Below are 18,160 nucleotides of genomic sequence, written 5' to 3'. Positions count from 1 at the left end.
TCCCCAGAAGACATACAGGTGACGGTGAATGAATAGTGAGCTAATTCAAATGTAACGTCGACATTATTTCATCCATATAGTGAAGGCCAATGAATATACTGAAGGAAAGTATAAATTATCCTTTTTAGAACGACAGACCAACAATAGATATATTTTCCTTTAAAAGATTTCTACGCACTAATATGTATCCTGAATATGCAGCCCATTTCTGGTGTCCCCCGCCGTGATGTTGCTGGAATATTGCTAAAAGCGGCGTAAAACTAAACTCAGTCAGTCAGTCAGCCTGAATATGCAAAATGTGACGTATGCTAGCCGAGTAAAACGTTGGGATATCAAACAGAAGATCAGGGCTCGATTCCCCTCATTGGGACAGTTAACGTCATTACAGGCATCATTCATGTCATGGTATGGCTGTAATAATGTCAAAAGCTGCGACAAACCAAACACTTGAAGATTACAGATTCGTTATTTAAAAAATGCTCAGGTGCAACTCGTTCCTCCTCATTCGTCTATTTTTATCAGTTGCAGAAATGGTTACATCTGGTGAATTAGAAATGCTGTAAGCCTGATGTACAGAAATGATTTTAGCAGGAGCCACAAAAATGATTACAGCAGGGGACACATACATGATTATAGCAGAGCAGGAGACACAGAAATGATTATAGCAGAGCAGGAGACACATACATGATTATAGCAGAGCAGGAGACACATACATGATTATAGCAGAGCAGGAGACACAGACATGATTATAGCAGAGCAGGAGACACAAATATCATTACAGCAGAGCAGGAGCCACAGAAATGATTATACCAGAGCAGCAGACACAGAAATGATTATAGCAGGAGATACGGAAATGATTACAGCAGGGGACACAGAAATGATTATAGCAGGGGACGAATACATGATTATAGCAGAGCAGGAGACACACACATGATTAAAGCAGAGCAGGAGACACAGACATGATTATAGCAGAGCAGGAGACACAAATATCATTACAGCAGAGCAGGAGCCACAGAAATGATTATAGCAGAGCAGCAGACACAGAAATGATTATAGCAGGAGATACGGAAAAGGTTATAGCAGGAGATACGGAAATGGTTATAGCAGGAGATACGGAAATGGTTATAGCAGAAGACACAGACATGATTATAGCAGGAGACGCAGAAATGATTATAGCAGGGGACACAGAAATGATTATAGCAGGAGACACAAAATGATTATAGCAGAGCAGGATCCACAGAAATGATTATAGCAGAGCAGGAGACACAGAAATGATTATAGCAGGAGACACAAAGTGATTATAGCAGAACAGGAGCCACATAAAAGATTACAGCAGAGCAGGAGACACACACATGATTATAGCATGAGAGGCAGAAATGATTATAGCAGGGGACACAGAAATGATTATAGCAGGAGACGCACACATGATTATAGCAGAGCAGCAGACACAGAAATGATTATAGCAGGGGACACAGACATGATTATGGCTGGAGACACAGAAATGATTATAGCAGGGGATACGGAAATGATTATAGCAGAGCAGGAGCCACAGAATGATTATAGCAGGGGACACAGACATGATTATGGCTGGAGGCACAGACATGATTATAGCAGGAGATACGGAAATGATTATAGCAGAGCAGGAGCCACAGAATGATTATAGCAGGGGACACAGACATGATTATGGCTGGAGGCACAGAAATGATTATAGCAGGAGATACGGAAATGATTATAGCAGAGCAGGAGCCACAGAATGATTATAGCAGGGGACACAGACATGATTATGGCTGGAGGCACAGACATGATTATAGCAGGAGACACAGAATGATTATAGCAGGGGACACAGAAATGATTATAGCAGGAGATGATAAATGATTATAGCAGAGCAGGAGCCACAGAATGATTATAGCAGGGGACACAGACATGATTATGGCTGGAGGCACAGACATGATTATAACAGGAGACACAGAATGATTATAGCAGGGGACACAGAAATGATTATAGCAGAGCAGCAGACACAGAAATGATTATAGCAGGGGACACAGACATGAATATGGCTGGAGACACAGAAATAATTAAACAGAGCAGGAGACACAGAAATGATTATAGCAGAGCAGGAGCCACAGAATGATTATAGCAGGGGATACGGAAATGATTATAGCAGAGCAGGAGACACAGAATGATTATAGCAGGAGACACAGAATGATTATAGCAGGAGACACAGAATGATTACATCAGCAGAAACTCTTATGGTAAGGGATAGTGATATGATCACATAAGGTGACATCATTTGACGGACGTCCATCTTGTTTATGTAGAAGTATATTTAGCTGTAATTTTTCGGATGGTAAGGTTGCCATAGTTACAGGGTCGCAACAATCCAGGAACGACTACAAATGTCACAGTAATTCCACATTTTCATGAGAGTATCCGTTGCTTGAATATTAATGATATTTCTACAGTCAAAGCACGTTTGATATTTCTTTGGCAATATGTACCTGAATTATTAAATGCTGGAAATAGTTTGAATTTTACGGCGTACTGTCTTACATTCCCCTAAAATTCCTTGTATTTTAATTCAACTTCATTTAATTCAATTTAAAATATAGATACGAGCCACCTACCAGAAAAGAAAATAATTCTGAATATTTTGTATATTTATAATTATAAACTTTATCATCTTTATTGTATACCAGCATTTATCATGTCTATAGATTTCAATAACATTTTTAGCATACAATTGAACTGTATTTTGAAAATTTAAAGCTATAAAGGTTTTTTTAATCTCGTAATTTGACAATTTCCCCATAAATAGTACAAATAAGTCTTCGTAATCTGTAAATTGGAAATTTAAATGCGGTTTATATTTCAAACCGATTATTTTAAGCCTAAAAGACAAAAATATGTCATCAACGTTGATTTAACGAAAAACAACATCAGCTCCCGACAAAGCCGGTGCTGTTGATGTCTTCGTGGACGTAGTTCCTATTTGCAGCGAATGTGACATAGTTTACAACCCTACCTGTGATATTGAGCTCCTGTAAGTCCTGTAAGTAAATCCTTATTATCTGCTTGCAATGTACATTGAGGAACATGCGAGTTGTAACGGGGAACTGCCTCGACCCGGCGTGTTTCACCTGGCCGTGACGTCACAACAACATGGAGGTCGATAATGAACCAGGCCAGGTAGAGAGATATGTATTCACCCGCTGAACTTCGTTGTGATCATTTATTCATGAATGTAAAAGGAGATATTGATGGGTTTTTTCTGTCTTTAGTATAAGTAATTGCTTTGTTTCAACATTCTGATGTATTTTTGCAGATGTTCTTTCGTGCATGTTGCCAAGGGTACGGTTTTGTAGGGGTATATGTTGGATAAGGAACAGTCATGATATTATAGTCCTTATGTAAGGCTGTGAGAAGTATGGGTCGGAAAATGATTCCATAATTGATAAAACTGATCTGTATAATATGCACTTCAACATTATATATTAAATGAAAATATGTCCCATCATGATTCAGTGACTGGGGCGGTCGATTCACATCGCATTGACATCGCATTCACAAACTCAGTGGGTGAATGATGCGTGACGCCGCATTCAACACTTTTCCAAATACATCAGAATAGAAACAGGCCGTTACGAAGGAATCGAACTCGCAGAAAGACCATGTTTCCACTGCCCAGATAAAGTTGAATCTGAACCGCACGTTTTATTGGAATAGCCACTTTATGAAGATTTAAGGGAAGGCCTTTTAATACCAGCAAATTATTTCATACCACGTTTTACCCTCTTATCGGAACCTGAGAAGTTATCACTCCTTTTAAGCACCGAACATCTTATAAAGGTATGTGCCAAAAACTGCTTTAGAATCCTTTTACGACGCCAGCAATTTTTATATAAATAATCTCATATTTAATGTTGTATATGCTTTTCATGCTATATGTATGTACGTGTATTATTTTATGTTCAACTTTCTTTTATCAACTTGAATTCTTTTATATTGCTCTGTGATATATTATATATAACTCCATTGGGGTGGCATTTGTGCATTACAATTTTACTGTATATTTTATATGTATTATTCTTTTAATGTACATATGGTGAGACGTAAATAGAAAAATCTGTCTGTCTGTCTGTCTGTCATCAAGGTTAGCAGTAACTTTTCGAATCTGGACCGGGCACACTAATGACTAAATATGGCACACGGAGTCTGACAACCCAAACCAATTATTGGTGTGCCCTTACGACAAACACGGGCTACACGGGACCTATTGTGAAACACCAAATCCAGTGTGACGTCATCGTGGGAGAGAACGAAACAATAATTTGCTTATGATATATCATATGTTCTATTTAGGATTTCAATTTCTCAGTAAAGTACATATTCTAGCTCTTTAGTTAGATTCAGTCCAATCCAGGAATCGAACTCACACTTAATCGCCAGCACACAAAGTCGAGCGATCTAACCCACTTAGCCAGCTTATGCTATTACATAAATCATTCCTATATTGGATATCGGTATGAATTATATCGTTCCTGATTCTTTTTTAATCAGTGAACACTACCCCTACTTTAATATCAATAATCGTTAGGGTACATTCAATACATTCCAATAGTTTAATAATATTTCGGGTAGCGACCCAGGTGTGATATTGCAATGTTCTGACCTTTTCCATCACTATTTAGTACGTTTACAATATATGCCGATTTTTACAAAATATTCTTGATATTAACTGGATATACAAACTGATATCATGAAAGTGTCACGATTTTGTTGCAGTTGTGTCATGTGATAGTCACACGAACTAGTGAAACTAGTGACTTCATGTCCAACATAAACTTCTTCCAGGGCTGGCTGAGATTACTAAGAAAATGTGGTAGGCCACCGAGCGATCACCGTGTGCGGGAGTTGATAAGTCAGATCAATAGGTTAATCGGTCGAAGAGGTATGAAAAAGCGCCCGCGTTCTTCACGACAAGGCAACTATGGACAATTTAAGAAAAACACATTAACCTAATGTTGAAATAAATTATTATCTGCCTTGTATATATAATAATTCATTTCAACGTTAGGTAAAGTGTTTACCGGGGGCATTTTCATACCTCTTGATCTAACCTATTGATCTGACTTATATATCTCGTTTACTTTAACTGTTAATGTATATTTTTGTCGACGTCTAAAGTACAGCAACTGTCATCGCAAATTATTTGTGTATCAGTTGTAGTGAGTGAGTGAGTTAGGTTTAACGCCGCTTCAACAGTATTGAGTCGTGCAAAACATAATCGGACACTTGACGTAATTTCCATAGACTTACATGTTAATTTAGTGTAGCATAAATAATTTTCATGAATTTAATTTTCTTAAGATCCAAGTCAAATTGTGCACATTTGTGAGGAATCATCTTACCTATAATCACATCATTTCTGTTTAATTTTCTGTTGCTTATTTATCGAATGGCAACAATTTAATCAACATATGTACAGTGCTGTGGACTCCTCTAACATGGCGGCCTATGGGATTGTGCATTGTGGAACCATACGTTAGTTGATAATTGTGATGTCATTAGTTTAATAGTGCTCGGAAAATTGAACTGAAATGAAATTAAGTGCGCAGAGCAGAGATGATTTCAAATTTGCCTGTCAAATTTTACATAGATCCATCCAAAACTCACTTCATGAAAATTATTTATGCTACACTGAATTAACATGTAAGTCTATGGAAATTACGTCAAGTGTCCGAATACTTTTTTGCACGGGTCTATCAGAGCGTGTCAGATTAAAGTTGGAGAAAAGCCCAATATGATGTAGGACTTGAATGAATGCCACGAGCACACAGTCGACAAACACTATGGGGGCGACCCGGGATTCGATATCCTTGGTTTAGTACCTAACTCTCTCTGTATATTCCGTAAGTAATAGGTGAGAATACACACAAACATGTAGCGTTATTCCCTCCCAAAACAACACTGAAATATTCAAGAAAGGTTGCCTGCGGATACGTTATAAATGATCTGTTTGTAAAACAAATAGAACTCAATCGCAATGCACAGTTCAGCTTGCACATTTCATCGATATCTTAACGATTTAATTCAGTCGACGATCTGCTCACATTTGTTTTGGTCTGATGGTTCTCCCGGAGAGGTTGTTGCGAAATATATCCGCCGAAGTGGCAACGGCACGCGACGTCTCGGGCAGGTTAATTGTTATCAGGAGAAAAATCAATCATGGCGTGGTACTACCTGTTTCTGTTTGGATTAGGGGTGACATTCAACCGAATGTGGGAAGGTCATTTATACATCAGTTCCCACACGTATAAATGCAAGCATTGTAGATCCCATTGTTTTAATTTCATTTTTCGATATTATTAAAAAATATTTAATGTAAAATTTGTCATCGATATAAATGTTATATGTGGTATTTGTATAAATGTGTGCGTGCGTGCATGCGTGCGTGCGTGTATGTATATATTCCTATAAAGGCCTTTATTTCAGCCTACTGATTTTCTTTCAATCTGATTTCTGAAAATCCGTTCTTGAACTTGGTGTTAATAATTACTCAAGTACCTTCTAAGAACGTGCTTCTAAGGATTAGTTGACCCACATTCATCCATGACTTGCAAAGCGCCCGTTAAGGTTTCGGCAATGGAAAGTTAAACTGAAAGGTCAAAGTGTAAAACAGTCTCACAAAACAGTTCCAACACATACGTCCGTTTTAGAATTTCTTTCCAGAGATTGTATCATGTGACGTCTGAAGCGTCACTCACAGTGTACACACGCACAGTCGACAGGTAGAGAAACTGAACATTATTTCTGCTTTATTACTCAACACAAAACATAAGTGGCCTATTTGAGTATGGAATGCTACTAAAGCTGAGGTAATTAAGATATACGAACTACAGAACATAAAGGAACTGATGAAATGATAGCGAAGGTGTTAAGACGATAAGACTGTAGATATATCTGGTTGTCCATCAATACATGCATAACACCTTCAGGTCATAACATTGACGACCCTACGTTGGGTTACCAATGGTATTGCCAAACGTTTCCCTTGAAGATGTCGCAAGAAGCGACTAACGGGATCGGGCGTTCAAGCTCGATGGCTTGGTTGACACATGTCATCGTATCCCAATTGCGTAGATCGATGCTCATTCTGTTGATCACTGGATTGTCTGGTCCAGACTCAATCATTTACAGACCACCGCCATATAGTTGGAATATCGATCTTCAGCAACCCATGCTTGTCGTAAGAGGCGACTAACGGGATCGGGTGGTCAGACTCGCCGACTTGGCTGACACATGTCATCGCATCCAAGTTGCGTGGATCGATGATCATATCGCAAGATTGTCTGGTCCAGATTCGATTATTTAAAAACCGGTGCGATATAGCTAGAACATTTCGGTGTTAAACAAGAAACGAACGCTTGAAGAGCTACCCAACTTGGGCGATGTGTCTCTGGTGTACACTAAAGTCTAATGTAAGTGCAGCAGATGATCTGTAACGGACGTGTTAGGGGGCTTAGCAGGCCTGTCCATGTCTCTATGCCGGAGATTGTCGGCAGCAACATGAGGACGATTGGTCTAACATTGTCATTTTGCAGTTCACAACTTCGGTCTATTATCATTGCAAATGACGACAGGGCGCTAAAACTGTTCAAAATACTCATATGTCAGTTCACAATTGGTCAAATGGTAATGTTGTACATGATGGCCGATATTTACGACACCATATTTTGCTTTATAGAAATTCTTGGTGTACAGTCTGAAGTCACGACCATCAGTATATCTTTGTGTAGCTCACCCTAACACCAACCAACATCAACTGTATTAGGTAACCTCGATCAATGATATCTGCGTGTTATGCTCAATGAAGTCACCTTGTCTCGTCTCCACAATGTGTTCTGAAATTCTAGAACCTTGGGCATAAGCATTATTCATGGGTCAGTGCGCTGACCTGTGTTTTAATAACAGCATTAAAATGTGAACACTATTCATCAGATCTAACTGATAGCCCTTAAGGCGTAAATACCAATTATATATATACTCTTTGTTCGGTGTCCTTTGCATACATGCTATTGTTGATTCTCCTTTATTGTCCGACGTTGAATGTAGCATAATTTCATTTACGTGACACGTAGCGCGACGATACGTATTCCTTGTGCGTCATTTACAGGACCTTTATTCAGACAAAAATCTTGGAGGTGCGATTGTCGTTAATCCTACACCATAAGAACGACAAACGGTCGTTAGAGATAACCTAGCTTGAGCGAACGAGGTCCCGTAACAGCTGATTGGGTCTTCGCGGTCATTCGCAGTGAGACATCCTGGATATGTCACTGTGTGAAGGTCAAACGATATTGCTGAGGAATTATTTAAACCAGTTCTCCGACTCCATCACGCAAGTAGTTTGAATTTCAAAGCAGCTCCTGAATAATAAATTCCGTCATACAGACACAAGGAGATCGTACCGACCATTTCTTGTAGAGACTAGACTGATGCCTAGTCATCGAAATATTTTATAGAGAAAAGAGGATGTTAAATTATAATAGGTCAATATTATACAAAGGAGCCAAGACACGTTCTTAATTTTCCTGTTATGAAGCCTTGACAAACATTATATACTTACTTGTGATGTACTGAATACGTTTGTTTTAGTGTCTGTATGACAGGGGCGGTGGGGTAGCCTAGTGGTTAAAGGTGCTACTCGTCATGCCGAATACTTGGGTTCGATTCCCCACATGGGTTCAATGTGTGAAGACCATTTCTGGTGTCCCCCGCTGTGATATTGCTAAAAGCGGCGGCGTAAAACTAAACTCACTCACTCAATGCATGGCAGACTATTGTCTAGACGTGAGAGGTCGTGTCACATGATAAAATGTAACTTCAACATTGGCTTAATGCACTATGAACTGCTGAATAAATTCTACAGGACCCAAACAAATAATTGTTTCACGAGTAGCATTCTTAAGATAGAAACACGCTAACATGTAAGACAGCGAAGCAGTCTAAAGGTTCATCAAGTAGAGTGAGTTCAGTTTTACGTCGCCCTCAGCATTATTCCAGCTATATGGCGGCGGTCTGTAAATAATCAAGTCTGGAGCAAACAAGCCAGTGATCAAAGCAATTGGGAACCGATGACATGTGTCAACCAAGTCAGACAGCCTGACCACCCGATCCCGTTAGTCGCCTCTTACGACAAGCATGGGTTACTGAAGATCAATTCTAACCCGGATCTTCACGGGTTCATCAAGTAGAAGGCTGAGTGTTGTTGACTAAATAATGGTAAAGGTGGCGTGTCTCTTCAACTATCGTCATTCTCTTGTTGAATTTTGAGATATCTGATCAACATAACTAAATGTGAGGGGATGTTTTGTCGCACCTCAGTCATTAATATTGCAGCTATATCATGACAGCCTATAAGTTTCCGAATCTGGGTCAGGCAAACCAATGCTTGATACCTTGAGCAGTGACCCACTCAATCGGGGCACGATGACATACAATCCCTAGACATCCAATCCAACTGATCCACAGATCACGCAGGATGAACTGTGGACATACTCTGACCAGACAATCCCTACACACCCAATCCTACTGATCCACAGATTACGCAGGATTAACTGTGAACATACTCTGACCAGACAATCCCTACACACCCAATCCAAAAGATCCACTATAGTTAACAAAGAGGCATGATTCACTTTGGACATACTCTGGCCAGACAATCCCTACACACCCAATCCTACTGATCCACAGATCACGCAGGATGAACTGTGGACATACTCTGCCCAGACAATCCCTACACACCCAATCCAACAGATCCACTATAGTTAATAAGCATGATTCACTGTGGACATACTCTCACCAGACAATCCCTACACACCCAATCCTACTGATCCACAGATCACGCAGGATGAACTGTGGACATACTCTGCCCAGACAATCCCTACACACCCAATCCTACTGATCCATAATAGTTAACAACAAGCATGATGAACTGTGAACATACTCTGACCAGACAATCCGTACACACCCAATCCAAAAGATCCACTATAGTTAACAAAGAGGCATGATTCACTTTGGACATACTCTGACAAGACAATCCCTACACACCCAATCCTACTGATCCACAGATCACGCAGGATGAACTGTGGACATACTCTCACCAGACAATCCCTACACACCCAATCCTACTGATCCACAGATCACGCAGGATGAACTGTGGACATACTCTGCCCAGACAATCCCTACACACCCAATCCTACTGATCCACAGATCACGCAGGATGAACTGTGGACATACTCTGCCCAAACAATCCCTACACACCCAATCCTACTGATCCATAATAGTTAACAACAAGCAGGATGAACTGTGGACATTCTCTCACCAGACAATCCCTACACACCCAATCCTACTGATCCACAATAGTTAACAACGCAGGATGAACTGTGGACATACTCTGGCCAGATAATCCCTACACACAATCCTACTGATCACACCCGCAGGGTGAACTGTGGACATACTCTGACCAGACAATCCTACACACCCAATCCTAATCCAGTTAACAACAAGCATGATTCACTGTGGACATACTCTGGCCAGACAATCCCTACACACCCAATCCTACTGATCCACAGATCACGCAGGGTGAACTGTGGACATACTCTGACCAGACAATCCCTACACACCCAATCCTACTGATCCACAATAGTTAACAACAAGCAGGATGAACTGTGGACATTCTCTCACCAGACAATCCCTACACACCCAATCCTACTGATCCACAATAGTTAACAACAAGCAGGATGAACTGTGGACATACTCTGGCCAGATAATCCCTACACACCCAATCCTACTGATCCACAGATCACGCAGGGTGAACTGTGGACATACTCTGACCAGACAATCCCTACACACCCAATCCTACTGATCCACAATAGTTAACAACAAGCAGGATGAACTGTGGACATTCTCTCACCAGACAATCCCTACACACCCAATCCTACTGATCCACAATAGTTAACAACAAGCAGGATGAACTGTGGACATACTCTGGCCAGATAATCCCTACACACCCAATCCTACTGATCCACAGATCACGCAGGGTGAACTGTGGACATACTCTGACCAGACAATCCCTACACACCCAATCCTACTGATCCACAATAGTTAACAACAAGCAGGATGAACTGTGGACATTCTCTGACCAGACAATCCCTACACACCCAATCCTACTGATCCACAATAGTTAACAACAAGCAGGATGAACTGTGGACATACTCTGGCCAGACAATCCCTACACACCCAATCCTACTGATCCACAATAGTTAACAGCAGAGATAGTAAAATATGACAAAATATGACGTAATAACAAGTTTAGTTTTACGCCGCACTCCGCAATATTCCAGTTACGGCGCGGTCTGTAAATAATCGAGTCTGGACCAGAAAATCCAGTGATCAACAGCATGAGGATCGATCTACGCAATTGGGATACGACGACATGTGTCAACCGATTCAGGACGCCTGGCCACAAGCAAGGGTTACTGAAGATCAATTCTAACCCCGATCTTCACGGACCAATAACGTTAAGAACCACCATAATAAGTTATTACACACCATAATGAGAAACAGCGGTCTCCGGCGTCAATATTGCACATTTAGCTGGAATTGAAAGACAAAGAAATATAATCAGTTACGTCGCACGTCCCTTGTTCGTATTCCCTACGGGTATTGATTATCTGTGCTTTATCAAACGGACTAATGAGGCTTCATCTCCATGGAAACTGACGCTGTCGCGTCGCTATGGTAACATGATATAAACACTGATGTCATGACAGGTAGTATTTGCAAAAGACGTATTTTCTAACAATACATTGTCCGTCTTTACCTATTGTTTGGATGAAATGAGGGTACACCTTTTTGTGCAAGAGGTTTCCGTGAAAGCTACTTCTTGAGCACTGATAATGACTAGCATTACCATGTAACACATGTTGTAAATCTGGGTTACACTTTCTCAGTAAAGAACACATTCTAGTACTTTTGTTGGGTTGAGTCCCTTCCGACTTCCATTTTTTGTGAAAGCCGCGGTGGCAGAACGGGTTAGATTTCTGACTTTGTGTGCTGGTGATTAGGTGCTTCACTCTGACGGTGTGGGTTCGAATGTGGGTACTAGAATCTGTACTTTACTGAGAATGTGTAATCCCAAATATAACATGTGTTACATTTGACCACTTTCTAAATGGCACTATGTATTCTTAGCTTTCAGTCATGGGAGCCGTGCCAATTAACACTTATCAGACAGGTACATAAAGTCCGAGGTCTAGACTACCAGTTGTCCGACTTTCATTTTTGGTAGCTGAACGGGTTAGACGACTGACTTTATGTGCTGGCGATTAAGTGCCTCACTCTGACGGTGTAGGTTCGAATCTCGGATGGGACTTAACCCGACAAATGTACTAGAATCTGTACTTTACCGTGAAGGTGTAATCCCAAATACAACATTTGTTACATTTGATCACTTTCTACGAGTATATGCCACTGTGTATTCATAGCACTATGCCAGTATCTAGAATATTTCAATACACAAAGATTAAGCATTTGCTCGCACCTCATCATAAGATGCTTGTATGCTTTACACCACCACGAACACAAGTTGAGAACAACAATGTATTTTGAAAAATTGAACTCCATTAATCCGAACGACAGCGTTCTGAATGAAGTTGTCCGTATTAAGAAATGTCCGCATTAACAAATCGTGGACTAAATACGTTACACTGTATTATTTGTTCTCTCTATTGTTGGAGAGTATTGTTATTTCACTTTTCATCGTTCCACGCTTCAGCAACTCTTTCGATTAAATCCGACGCGAAACGTCTAGCAGAGGTGTCCATAACAAGGGGTTTGCTTTCGTCTTTCTGGCCTTGATACTGATATAACAAACCCTCCTGTGTATCCATGGTCATCGAAGTATAACCGTCCTTGAACTTATTGACGTTGTTGACTATTCCAAGGGAAACAACTCTGTTTGGAATAACAATAAATTTAGATCGCATCCTCACGTCCCACACTTTGGATTCTCGCCAAGGATTGGACAAAACATATAGTTTGTACTTTTTAACTAAAGGAATATAATATTCCTCTATTCCTGCTAAATCTTTGGCATCAACCAAAGGAAAGAAACTCTTTAGAAAGACAATGGCAGCTACTTTTGGTTTGTGTTTTAATTTAGCTTCGATAAGGTCTTTCCAGGATTTATGTTTAAGAGGCATAAATATTTCATTGATGTCTTGAAAAAGTATATAATCGGAGGTGGCTTTGTTCCGGAAAAGACAGTCCTGTATTGCGGCGATTTGGCCATATGCGTGAACCTCATCAATAAGAGGGGACCAAGGTAACACCTCTGCCACACCCCTCCCCTGATATTTTTCCAGGTAGTTCGGGACGGGTCCTGATGCCGACTGGACGTAAAATGTAAAATGTTCTGCCCCCAGTATAATCCCAAGCTCGGTGTTTTGAACAAGCTCGTGCGCATCCCAATAAACAGGGCTGAAAGGAGTCACACAAACACTGAAGGCGTGGTGCTCTTTCTTTGGGTAATTGACTTTCATGTATTTTGTTGGGGTTTGGCTTTTATCTTGTAGGACTGCCAATCTCGCTGGCTGAGCTCCTTTGTGGACTTTGCACAGAATGACGGCAGCTGTATAACTGAAACGTAAATGAAACTTGTGATACGTCACATAAGTATAAATAGTTTACATACTAATACTGGGCGGTGGGGTAGCCTAGTGGTTAAAGCGTTCGCTCGTCACGCCGAAAACCCGGGTTCGATTCCCCACGTGGATACAATGTGTGAAGCCTATTTATGATATCCCCGCCGTGATATTGCTGGAATATTGCTAAAAGCGGAGTAAAACTAAACTCACCCATACTAATAATAATGCAGGGATTGGGATAGAGTACTTTGACAACGGGCCATTTTCTGAATTTAGAATGGGCCAAAACCCTTGTATCAATAGTAAACTTCAAAATTTTAATGGGCCATTGTTTATTCTAATGTGCAAAATGGTCCATGGCCCCTGCCTTTCCCAATCCCTGCTAATGACGGGTGGTTCTGTCGTCTAAGGCGCACAGAGTTGCGTACCTTGGGCACGCCAGAAACGTGTGTCAAATCTCGATTCGACTCGATTAGGTTTCTAGGTTTGTCAGCTATACCTCTGCTCATGGGTTTAACCAGAGTGGTAATTGTTTAAGACATGTATTAATTCGGGTTTTCCTCCCACATCAAGCTGAAAGTCTTGATATAACTGGAATACGATGTTACGCTTTATCTATCTCTCTATACCAGTGAAGGTCCGGGGTAAAATGAATCTTCAGTAACCCATGCTTGTCGTAAGAGGCGACTAACGGGATCGGGTGGTCAGGCTCGTTGACTTGGTTGACACATGTCATCGGTTCCCAATTGCGCAGATCGATGCTCATGCTGTTGATCACATGATTGTCTGGTCCAGACTCGATTATTTACAGACCGCCGCCATATAGCTGGAATATTGGTAAGTGCAGCGTAAAACTAAATGTGTGTGTGCGCGCGCGCGCGTGCTTGCGTGTACGCGAGTGTGTGTGTGTGTGCGTGCGTGCGTGTACGTCGGTTTTTACTGTGGAAACCCTCTTATCCGGGCCACAGACATTTGGAAGCCGCGCATACCACATGATATTTAAAAAATGCCCTATCCTAACAATAATTGAGAAAAGGAAAGTGTCCGGATTAGCAAGGTTCAATTGCATATCATTGCATCCAGCACACTCTACTACGGCGTCCGGACTACACTTAACGGGGTTTTCAGCAACCCGTGCTTGTAAGAGACCACTTACGGCATCGTGTGGTCAGACTCCGGGACTTTGCTGACACGTCATCGTATCCCAGAAGGGTAGATCGTTACTCATGGTGTCAATCACTCCGCCATTTACAGACTGCCATCATACAGGTTGAATAATGCTGAGTGTAGTATTTAACAGGAAACAAACAATATAGCGTATCTATAGGACTTTGGCACTCACAGAGAACCATATTGATGACGCGCCGAAATACATCAGTTGGTTGTGTGTGAATGGGAAAGTTTTGTCTTACGCCGTCTTTAGCAATATTTCAGCAACATCACGACGGGGGAGGATCTCTATATGGGTAATCGAACCCGGTCGTCGGCGTGACGAGCGAGCGCTTTAACCACTCGGCTACCCAGTTGCCATTATTAACTGATAGTAGTTTTTGTTACGACATTTGACACGCTCCTGTTGTTTACGGACCGTCGTGATACATTGTGATTGAGTGATTGAGTAAGTGAGTGAGTGAGTAGAAATACCTTCTGTCATGATGATCCTTCATTTTGACCTCCTTTCCTTCCTCCACAGACAACAGAACCTGTCCATTGTTCTCGAGTCTACAAAACACCGGCACAGTCTGGAACGTTGGTGTTAGAGCGACGACCCTCACAACTGTGTCGCTGGCGTCGTAATGGGCTGAGAATGCATACACGTCGTTGTTGTTGTCGTCGTCGTCCAAGTTAACCTCGGTTTGGAACCAATCGCTGTCGTAATCAAATGTTCCTGGCAAAACGTAAGTATCACTGTGTTTGTCGTTCCGGGGGTTAACTTTTATATGTTCCCGCTTTTCCTCTTGAACATGCTCATTTTTCACATCACTTTCAAAGATGTTCCCTGCTACCCTGTTCTTCGGGGCAGCTATTCTAGGAGCGTCGTCCTCGGGGAGTCCTTCCAGTGCTTCTTCAATTGCTTCCACCTGCGGTGCCCGAAGTTTCTGTCGGAAAGATTTTACGTCTGCTTTCTTCCCAACTTCTGGTTTATGGTTCATATCCAGCGCCCGACCTCTCTCATTTAGTGTACCTTTATTACGTTCCCTGGCTGTATTTCCAGGTCCCTTGACTTCTGATTTTACGTCTGCTTTATACCCAACTGCGGGTTTGACGGTTCAAATTCAGCGCCAGACCTCTCTCATTTAGTGTGCCTGTATTATGTTCCCTGGCAGTTTTTCCAAGTCCCTTGACTTCTGATTTGACGTCTGCTCTCTTCCCAACTGCGGGTTTACGGTTCATATCAAGCACCCGACCTCTCTCATTTAGTGTGCCTTGGCTAAGTTCCCTGGCAGTACTTCTAGGTCCCTTGACTTCTGATTTAACGACTGCTCTCTTCCCACCCACTGGTTTAGGACTCACTTTCTTCTCAAGAGCTCCCTTCAGTTGCTTTCTAGGATCATATTCATTCGTCTTCTTGGGATTACCCTTCACTTCCGACATCGCGCCTTGTGCCCTGTTCTCGATGTCAGGAAACGAGAACGAGGCCGAGTTCAGCTTTAGACAGTATAGTACCCTGGATAGAGTCATAGTCTATACTGTGCCGTCCTCTGGAATGTAAGTATAAAAAAACTGGCCCCGTGACATTCAGAACCACGACCGTAAACAAAAAAATCCCAAATATCCAGTTTCTTCGTTCTCGTCTGCTCATCGGCATATTTTCACAAGACGACGGCGGGTGACTTAGTACACACAGTTTCTTGGGTACAAGCTCCTAATTGTCACATCGTCCAGTTGAACTTGAATCCGATATTTGACACTGTACCTTGTTGGTTAATTCCGAAGAAAGACACAAGACGTGTAGCATACGGGTGTGTAGACGCAGTGCACTGGTGTGTTTGAGCTGTTTACATGCAGCACCCACCCAAAACATTATATGTCAACCTTTATGCCTGTTATCAAACACAAAGCTATATAAACGTCTTAACACACAGTTGCCCTTCTCAAGCTCAGTGATCCATGTATTGAAATTATATCAAACAACAGCCTGTTGTGCGGTACATAAAATATCCTACCCGGCCCCGGTACTGTGACTATGAATAAATAGAAGCATATATAAACAGGCTGTGAAATGCTCCGTCTCGTCTATTCACTCAGCGCCGATCAACCACGAACCACGCCCTGTATTCACATTTCCTGACAGGGTTATCAAAACCGGAATTGCTATCATATCATATTTCATGTCATTAATGTCATATTTGGTATATGCACTTGCGTATATAAAACGCCAATGACTGGGAAGAGCCCCAAACAGAATCCATTGGGCGTACAATACAAAATAGAGGAGAAAAATATTTGAATGGATCAGTGAATGTCGGTCATGACAGTTGCTGTTCGCGAAAAGGTTTATTGATAGCGGTAGCTTGAGTCCTCCCCACATTGAAGCAATTGTAACACATGCGGTCTGACCTTAGACAAGTGAGTTTGTTCAAAATTGCCTCCATTCACCCAGCAGTGAATGGGTACCCGGTGGAATGGGATGTCATGTGACTGTTAACCTTCTAAGGCTTCACAGGCAGCTTGGGTTGGAGTGAGTCAGTGAGTATGGTTTTACGCTTTTTAAACAATATTCCAGCAATATCACGACGGGGGACACCAGAAATGGGCTTCACACAATGTACCCATGTAGATAATCGAACCCAGGTCTTCGGCGTGACGAGCGGACGCTTTAACCACTAGGCTACCCCACTGCCCCGCTTGGGTTGTAGTGCACACTGATCATATGCAGATATACATCTGACAATTTTAATTACTTGTCTGTTTAGACATGTATTAGGTGAGGTGAAATTGGGTTTAACGTCGTGCTTGAGAATATTTCGCTCATATGACGACGTGCATGCGTGTGTTGTGTATGTGCGGCTGCTTGTACTAGCCCAGACTTAAGCTGGTTTTATAGTGCTTGCCAACTGAGATACCATGCCGCAGTGAAGCATGAATACCCCACTCAGACACATTATACTGACTCCGAGCCGACCAGTCCTTTTTGTACCCTTTAATGCCGAGCGCCAGGCAGGGACCAACAAGTACCATATTTTAACGTCTTTTGGTATGACGCAGTCGGGGATCGAACCCGCGACCTTCCGCTCTCCGGGCGGACGCTCTAACCACTACACCACGGAGGCGGTCTTAGACATGTATTACTTGCTGTTACATTTACCTGGCAGCGTTTAAGATGAAAAGGATATTTTTCGTTGTTTGAACATAAAATGTCAGTGCAAAGGAATAACCAGTCTCAAAATTGGCAATCATCATAAACCGATTCCACTTTGCGAAAACGAGAGGAAAGGATCACTGAAAAT

At 41.7% G+C, this 18,160-nt stretch overlaps 2 protein-coding genes across 2 annotated transcripts in view; both read right to left on the bottom strand.

Annotated features, from left to right (window-relative positions):
* Positions 1–3,147, bottom strand: part of LOC124285871 (choline transporter-like protein 1) — a 42,650-nt gene extending 39,503 nt beyond the window's left edge. Inside the window, 1 exon segment of the mRNA XM_046722150.1 lies at positions 3,023–3,147. The gene's annotated coding sequence lies outside the window, so the exon portion shown is untranslated.
* Positions 3,148–12,649: 9,502 nt separating this feature from the next.
* LOC124285852 (beta-1,4-galactosyltransferase galt-1-like) lies at positions 12,650–16,864 on the bottom strand. The gene is made up of 2 exons (XM_046722127.1): positions 15,354–16,864; positions 12,650–13,701 (listed from the first exon to the last, which is right to left on the bottom strand). Exons 1-2 carry the CDS (start codon positions 15,860–15,862, stop codon positions 12,813–12,815), a joined length of 1,398 nt encoding a protein of 465 aa, XP_046578083.1. The 5' UTR covers positions 15,863–16,864; the 3' UTR covers positions 12,650–12,812.
* Positions 16,865–18,160: the final 1,296 nt, after the last annotated feature.

This window comes from Haliotis rubra, unplaced genomic scaffold, assembly GCF_003918875.1.
Source record: "Haliotis rubra isolate DU_JTF1 unplaced genomic scaffold, ASM391887v1 Scf37, whole genome shotgun sequence".
In the NCBI taxonomy this organism is placed as follows: domain Eukaryota; kingdom Metazoa; phylum Mollusca; class Gastropoda; order Lepetellida; family Haliotidae; genus Haliotis; species Haliotis rubra.
Note: the sequence above shows the minus strand (reverse complement) of the source record. Positions and strands in the feature narration are given on the sequence as shown.